This window comes from Triticum aestivum, chromosome 3B (genome assembly GCF_018294505.1).
Source record: "Triticum aestivum cultivar Chinese Spring chromosome 3B, IWGSC CS RefSeq v2.1, whole genome shotgun sequence".
Classification (NCBI taxonomy): Eukaryota; Viridiplantae; Streptophyta; class Magnoliopsida; order Poales; family Poaceae; genus Triticum; species Triticum aestivum.
In genome coordinates, this window is record NC_057801.1 from 658,047,481 (window position 1) to 658,055,725 (window position 8,245).

The 8,245-nt window shown below is 48.2% G+C and overlaps 1 protein-coding gene across 2 annotated transcripts; it reads left to right on the forward strand.

Annotated features, from left to right (window-relative positions):
• Nucleotides 1-2,250: 2,250 nt before the first annotated feature.
• On the forward strand, nucleotides 2,251-3,956 carry LOC123065984 (NAC domain-containing protein 90). 2 transcript variants are annotated; one of them, XM_044489161.1, is made up of 3 exons: nucleotides 2,251-2,752; nucleotides 2,835-3,181; nucleotides 3,482-3,956. In XM_044489161.1, the coding sequence occupies exons 1-3, from the start codon at nucleotides 2,596-2,598 to the stop codon at nucleotides 3,740-3,742; spliced, it is 765 nt and encodes a 254-aa protein (XP_044345096.1). In that variant the 5' UTR covers nucleotides 2,251-2,595; the 3' UTR covers nucleotides 3,743-3,956. The 2 variants fall into 2 exon arrangements, with proteins under 2 accessions (XP_044345096.1, XP_044345095.1); XM_044489160.1 differs by having other exon boundaries at nucleotides 2,251-3,181.
• Nucleotides 3,957-8,245: the final 4,289 nt, after the last annotated feature.

Below are 8,245 nucleotides of genomic sequence, written 5' to 3' on the forward strand. Positions count from 1 at the left end.
ACGAACCACAAAATTTTAAGCTAGAGAACGAAAATGTCAAGTATTTATCTTGAAAACAAAAAAAACTTCCATCGAAAGTGTCAAGAAAATCTTTTTTTAACCAAATCCGAAAGGAACCCCTCTAAAATGCAGGAAAAAAAAAGAAAAACAAGCAAATCTAATTTATTATGGGAATGCAACATTTAGTCATAGCGCACATGCAATAATTGGTATGTCAACTGTAATTTAAAAATGTGATCATGCATGATAAATTTTAGTTCACGGGAAGTACAAAACTACCGACACAAAGTCCATTTACCGACATTTTGATCTCCATGTCCACATGATTGTGAGGGGAGGTAAAAACTTGAGAAAGGTGAGTAATGAGTTAAGAGGTAGGCCGACATCAAGAAGGAGGTGAAAAACTAGTAATCGAGGCATATAGGGGCAACAAATACAAGTGAGAAACGAACAACAAATAGTGAGATGAAGCCGAGGCACATGGCGAGTGCGTGAATAGAAGCGTGAGTTATATGTCAATATGAAAAAAGAGATGGAAGCGGGTTAGCATAAAAATAGATGGTAGCAGTCAATCACGGTGCCAAGAGTCGAGTTTTGTGTGGTCAATTCAAATCCATGAAGTCAAATATATGTCTTTGCGTGAATTTTGTAAGTTTTTTGCATGATTTTGAACTCATATATGAGATATTTTTTTGCCAAGAAAAATGAGTAGTCAAGTGACTATACAACCAGCACATTGCTTCGCCATGGGTAACAGTAGAGAAGGGGCTTGGTAGACGAGTCTCAAGGTAGATGATTTAGAGCGATCATCGGAGAAAAATGCCACGCCACACACTCCAAACTAGTAAGATAAACTCTAGCAGAGTTGTAATAGCAGCTCGAATGCCATAATAAGTACTTGTATGGTGATTTTGGCTTAAAGAGCCGGTCAAGCGGGCACTCCAAATCCAATCCACCTGACTCCATGTTCGGAGGTTTCGATGATTTTGGAGCCCTTCATTCCAAAAATGGCTTGGCACGAGAGACATTTCCCCTCCACTCCTCTTTCCGCTCACAAACCCCATCGGTGATGCCATTGAATCTGCCCTAACCCTTGCGCACCATTCCGGCGTCTGGCGTGGGGCACCAAAAAATATGGAGGTCATAGACCTCTTCCTCTCTGGAGTTGGATGGCGGCAAGGAAGATGATGGTGGAGAGTAGAAGAGTACAAGAAGTCCCACTTTGCCATCAAGTATGGGGTGGTCCAATGGGAGGAAGAAATCGAAGGAGGTGGGGCCGATGAAAGACAAAATCGATGAGTGATGAAGTCAAGGAAGGAGTTGCGGAGAAGAGGAAATAGTACATGTTGGAGTTGGAGGAGAGGAGGTTATAAGAGAAGAACGCGGGGTGGAAGGCTATGCATGGAAGTAAAAGAACCAAGGAAGCGATGGAGACCCTTATGCTTAAATTTGAGAGAGAAAGTGGTTAATGCAAGAGAATATAGCCAAGATGAACCAATTGATATTGTTAGATCCAAATGCCATGGATATAATATTAAGGTCATTGTGGGAGATGAAGCGGAGATCGTGTGTTCTAGGATGTAATGAAGCCGCCAATACATCAAAGTAGGCCACGGTGCACACAAGCGGGTCAGGGACTCGTGATTTGTACATGTCGGTTGAATGTGTGCATGATGCTTCATCTTTTGTTGATGCAATTTTCTTATTTTCATTAAGAAATCAGAGCATGACAGATTTTCAAATGAAATGTTGTCCATCAAAGTGTGTGATGTCCAAGGATGAAATAAGGAAAGCACAATTTTTTTTAATACAGTACAATCGAAGTCACACACATACCCGAACATACAGTCACCGCTATGAATACACATGCATACCCTATCCATATGAGTACCTCTTAGAAAGAATTCAGATATGACGACCCTGTGTTTGCACATTATCTCCACAGCCTTCAAAAATTATGGAAGGTGCTCCAAAACGATTTTGGAGGCTACGGACTTACGGACTCGCTAGGGTTGCTCTAAGAATAGGTCTCGGCCAACAGTGTTCCACCACGTCATGAGCAGTGACTGGGTGACGCCATCTGCAGGAGCAAACCGAGTTAAATCCCGTGTCCACCATGATTAAAGGTGCACTAATGGTACTGAAAGAAGGAAGATGTGAAGGGCAAACTCGCGACTTTCCTGACCAAGTCCTCCCCACCACTAAACTAACCAGCCCGGCCACGTCCCCGCCTTCTCTCTCCTGGTTCCGGCGCCCCCACTCCCACCACACCACGCCAGCCATGAGAAATTTCGCCGCCCCAGCAAGCAGCTCAGCGTCGTCGCCCGGTGTCAACCATGACATGATCCACCTCCCGCGCGTGCGTCCCCATATATACATGCGAGAGCGCACGCGCTCACACCTCCCCTCACCAACCCACAAATCCCGAGTCCCAACTCAACTAGTTTGGCGATCAGCTCCCAGTCGATCAAGCAGCTGTCTAGGGATCTCACCGGCGGCTTTAGTCGTTATTAGGGCCTTCTTCGTAAACTTACCCGCCGACAAGGCCGAGACTGGCCGTGGCCGGCCGGCTACATATATACGCCGGAGACTGTCATGGCTGACGGGCTGCCTCCGGGGTACCGTTTCTACCCGACGGAGGAGGAGCTTATATGCTTCTACCTGCGCAACAAGCTCGACGGCAGCCGCGGCGACATCGAGCGCGTCATCCCCGTCGTCGACGTCTACTCCGTCGACCCCTTGCAGCTCTCAGGTAGAACCATCGATCATATACGGATTCCTACGTACGTACAGTGCGTTGCGTCATCCTGCCTCTCACCTGCGCACATACGCAGAGATCCACGAGAGGCTGTGCGGCGGCGAGGGGGAGCCGTGGTTCTACTTCTGCGCGCGGCAGGAGCGGGAGGCGCGGGGCGGGCGGCCCAGCCGCACCACGCCGTCGGGGTACTGGAAGGCGGCGGGCACGCCCGGGGTCGTCTACTCCGCCGACCGCCGGCCCATCGGGCTGAGGAAGACCATGGTGTTCTACCGCGGCCGCGCGCCGTCCGGGACCAAGACCAAGTGGAAAATGAACGAGTACAGGGCATTCCAGCACGAGCACCACGACGACGGCGCCGGCGCACCCACGGCAACCGGGGGTCCCCACGCCGCTGCGCCACCGGTACCGAACCTCCCTCCGCAGGTAATACTCGATGCCACTCATATGTGATATGTCCATCTCCATATGAATCAGACAGACATGGCTGTCACTTTGGCGCCGGATAAGTGCCGATCGAAAAGCAGCTCGCAACTAGCAATTCATCTAGGCATAGGTTTCAGATTGTGTGTGTGATGTGCTTAGATAGTGCCATCAACTGGGATGCTCATCATGACAGCCCCACCTTGTTATTGCACCTTGTTAATACGCTATTCATGCATATATTTCAGAAACTTAATTATTTTACGAATCTGTAGTCTGATGTGAACTTGTATTGTTTTGTAGCTGAGAAGCGAGTTCAGCTTGTGTCGACTTTACACCAAATCGGGGACACTGCGGCAGTTCGATCGACGGCCGGTTGCAGCTGCTGCACGCGGTGACATTCCTGGGCCATCCACGGCAGCCACTGCGTCGCCCGGCGACGGTGACGGCTCCGGTGGATCCATGCAGCCGCTTGAGGAGGAGCTGATGGAGGGAGCTGACGGTGATCCATACGGAGACGATATTGCCACATTGGCTGCTCTTCTCTACTCGCCTACGGACTAGATTATGCATTCGTTTCGCAGATCGAATCTTGAGTAGTTTCGTCTCCATTGATAGATTATGCTCTATCTAAATCTGTAAAACATAAAATTCTGGACAAAAAATGGTCTATGAATTTGAGCACTAGCTAGTTTGTACTGTGAAACTGTAACAGGGAAAAGGGGGAGAAGGGAAGTGACTATTTCTTAGTCGATTTATTTGAAATAACCATTTACCAATGGACATGCATATCCATTTGATGAATACCTCTCCCTATGCACTTGCACGCAGTGGTTACATCCGATGGTTCTTAGCATCAACTTCGAAATACTCTACCTTTGATCTTAGTTGCCTCGGGAAACCAACATGTGACTCGATGGTTAGGAAGACAGTGATATCCCCATCCCACCAGCGTTCAACTCCTAAATTTGACATTGGTGCTTGCATTTTCTTGAATTTATTTCAGGCCTTCGGCGATGTGCGTTCAGCGGGAGGAGATGTTCCCATTGACTATGAATGCGTGTATGACTACTTCGTGAATATCAAGATAATATGTTAGCTCAATCTCTCGGAGATGCTCATAGGGGTGAGACGTGTGTACCTTCATAGGAATGAGTGTATGTGCGTATGTATGAACTATTAAAAGAAATTCCAGTTGCCTCAAGGAACAACAAAAGTGAAAAAAAATCTACATTTAATCTGAAAACAATTTCCAAGTTTAATTTTGATCTTTAAATTCTGAAATCAGAGAAGTTTGACTTTTGGCTTCCAAAACAGTTTAGATATGGCCCCTTATCTAGCTCTGGTTTCACATGTTCGGAAAACTAGTAAAATTAAGGGGGGAAAGTAAACACTATAATACAAAAGAGGTATTCGCATACACGTACCAGCCCGTGCATGCACATCATGGACTGCCCAAGTGCCTTGCTTTTCTGAAAGAGGAGGCTGGGGGGGGGGGGGGGGGGGGCAGTAATGCTACACTTACGGGATGAACATGCATGCAATGGCGGACGACAATTTCGAAGCAAATGAGTCAAGTCTTCCAACTGTATGAAGCCACGTCGCGTCCGTAAGTAAAGTGTGTAGCTATTTCCTGTAAGTGTAGCATTATTGGGGGCCAATAATGCTACACTTACGGGATGAACCCTAAGGATACAGCCTACTTGTTGCATGCATGCTTTTGTCACCGGTTGCATGCTCCACCCACCCTATTTGTCATGTTTTCTCATTTGACTTTCAATTTTGAATTTATTATATCTTTTGAATTGGAAGTATAATTTATGTTTTGTTTGCATATTTGTGTTCCTTGCAACGAGGATTGTAGAACAAGATCACTTTACCGAGTATAAAATCTTGATAAGAACGAATATTAAAGATAAATCAATAATATTAAGTTTCTACAAAGTTTTATCAAATTCCCTATAAACTAGCTCATATCAAGTTTGAAACTTGATGAATTTCTTTCTTGTTCTTATCAAATTGTAATACTTGAAACTTGGTAAAAATTTAAAACTTCTTAAACTGTATTCAAGAATGGTCTTGTTTCAAAGTCCTCGTCACAAGGAACACGAATATGCAAACAAAACATAAATTGTACTTTCAGTTCAAAATGATATAATAGGTTCGAAATTGGAACTCGAATGAATAAGAACGAGAAGTGAGCGTGGGTGGAGCATGCAATATGTGACAAAAGGATGCATGCATGGGACCCCAGTAATGAAAGGCTCAGTGTTTCACATCCTCTCTCTAAGATAGGAAAATATCTTAGATAAGTTTTTTTAGGGGAAGGCCTTCATGGCTGCTTTATTAACTTATAATAAACTTACATCGTTTTCTAAAGCATTCAGAATGAAAAAGGGGGGAGTATCCGACCACACCGTCGGTGGATTACCCCTCCCATAGCTAGCTAGCTCATGAGCAACCATGTTCGACTCTCTACTACAATGTTCGATAATGACCTTCCCAAAATCTGCAAGTAACTTACGGCAATCCTCAAGAATTGGCGCTGCCACCAAAGCATGCCCTTCATTGAGCCTCAATGCTTCCACGACGATCAAGCTATCAGATTGAATCACAATGCTATCACACCCAAAGTGTGTATGAACATGATACCCTGGTACATAGCCTCGGCCTCAGCTGCCACTGCATTCGCAACATGAGCCATCTGAGTTACTGATGCTGCTATAAATCCACCGGTATGGTCTCTCACCACCATTCCGCAAGATCCCGTGTCGGTGTCAAAACCGGCGGATCTCGGGTAGGGGGTCCCGAACTGTGCGTCTAGGCGGATGGTAATAGGAGACAAGGGACACGATGTTTTACCCAGGTTCGGGCCCTCTTGATGGAGGTAAAACCCTACGTCCTGCTTGATTAATATTGATGATGTGTGTTACAAGAGTAGATCTACCACGAGATCAAGGAGGCTAAACCCTAGAAGCTAGCCTATGGTATGATTGTTGTTCGTCCTACGGACTAAAGCCATCCGGTTTATATAGACACCGGAGAGGACTATGGTTACACAGAGTCGGTTACAATGGTAGGATATCTACATATCCGTATCGCCAAGCTTGCCTTCCACGCCAAGGAAAGTCCCATCCGGACACGGGACGAAGTCTTCAATCTTGTATCTTCATAGTCTTGGAGTCCGGCCGATGATGATAGTTCGGCTATCCGGACACCCCCTAGTCCAGGACTCCCTTAGTAGCCCCTGAACCAGGCTTCAATGACGACGAGTCCGGCGCGCATATTGTCTTCGGCATTGCAAGGCGGGTTCCTCCTCCGAATAATTTATAGAAGATTATGAACACCAGGATAGTGTCCGGCTCTGCAAAATAAATTCCACATACCACCGTAGAGAGAATAACATTTACACAAGTTCAATCTGCTGACGTATTTCGTGGCGTGACGTCACACCACTACCAAGCGTTTACTCGAATTGTTTTTATTGTACCACCTCAGCGCGTTTAGCGAAGCGGTTTCCTTGGCACGCCTTGTCGAAGCAGAGATCGTGTTCCCCTTATTTCGGGATTCCCATCAATACGAACGTGGGTAACCAAACGCGCCATTGATTGCGGCGCTTGGGGGATAAGCGAGTTTTATCAGGCCGGTGGGGACGCATGTTTCCATCCGCCCATATAAGGGGATAAAGATCCAACCCTTTTACCTGCGCCTTCTTCCTCCTTGGCTTATCCATCTCTGCGAACTCGAGCTCCAGCGCCCAAGTCCGCACATCTCACCTCAACCTTCTCCAACTATGTCCGGAGCGGGAGGCAAGTGGATGGCCTCCTCCGTCACGGAGGGGCACATCCAGAAGCTGCGCAGCGCCGGATATTTATCCAGCAACATCGCGCATCGGCTCCCCGACGAGGGAGAGCTTATCCCCACCCCTAGGCCCCATGAGAGGGTAGTATTTCTTACCCATTTCCTCCGCGGACTGGGCTTCCCACTCCATCCCTTTGTCCGGGGGCTCATGTTCTATTACAGCCTGGATTTCCATGATCTGGCCCCGAATTTCATTCTCAACATCTCGGCGTTTATCGTTGTGTGTGAGGCCTTCCTCTGCATCCAGCCCCACTTCGGCTTGTGGCTCAAGACCTTCACTGTCAAGCCGAAGGTTGTGAAGGGCAGCCAAGCGGAGTGCGGAGGCACCATGGTGGGCAGAATGTCCAACGTTACTTGGCTTGAGGGCACTTCCGTGGAAACCATTAAGGGGTGGTAATCGGGGTGGTTCTACATCACCGAGCCGCGTGACCCCGAATGGGCAGCGGCCCCCGAATTCAGATCTGGCATCCCCACACGGCTCACCTCCTGGAAAGAGAGCGGCCGGACATGGGGTGATTCGGAGGAGCTAACCGGACTCCAAGCCTGCGTCCAAAAGCTAGTGGACAAGAAGCTCAAGCTTGTCAACATAGTCCAGGTCATGCTCATCCGCCGGATCCTCCCGTGCCAACGACGGGGCTTCAACATGTGGGTGTTTGATCCGGGGCAGCACCAGACTTTGAGCGGGCTCTTCGACACTACGTACGAAGATGTCTGGAAGGTGCTATTCAAGGGCGCCGAGGCTCCCGCATCCGCTACCGAAGATCGCGGATTCAGGTCGCAGCGTCCGGCTGACGAGGTAAGCGATTTTGTCCTTTACGGGACGCTTGTTTTCCATAGTTTGACTCTATGCGGGATCTAAACTCCCTTTCCTTTGACAGTACTGGCTGACGAAGGCCGAACAGACTATCTGTCTGGCCCCATTGCCAGAGGACCCAGCGGACGCCCGCTTAACGGGGCTGCTGGCTCCGGCACCCCACGTAGTGTCGGAGAAGAAGGCCAAGAAGAAGGCCACGGGCACTCGGAAGAGTTCCCGTTTTCATGTGCTATCGGATGATGACTCCGAGGCAGACTCCTCTCACAAAGGTGAGAAGGAGAAGAAGAAAGCCTCTCCCCCAGCGGGGGGAGGGAGGAAAAGGAAGGCCTCCCCAACGAGGGAGGCCGAAGGGTCCAAGAAGGGAAAAACTCTTTCCCCGGACTGCTCTGCCA

Excerpts from the sequence above, each read along its gene's own strand:
- LOC123065984 (XM_044489160.1), top strand. The coding sequence starts at position 2,282 with ATGAGAAATTTCGCCGCCCCAGCAAGCAGCTCAGCGTCGTCGCCCGGT. Across the intron at positions 3,182-3,481 it reads TACCGAACCTCCCTCCGCAG|CTGAGAAGCGAGTTCAGCTT; the intron begins GTAATACTCGAT and ends ATTGTTTTGTAG.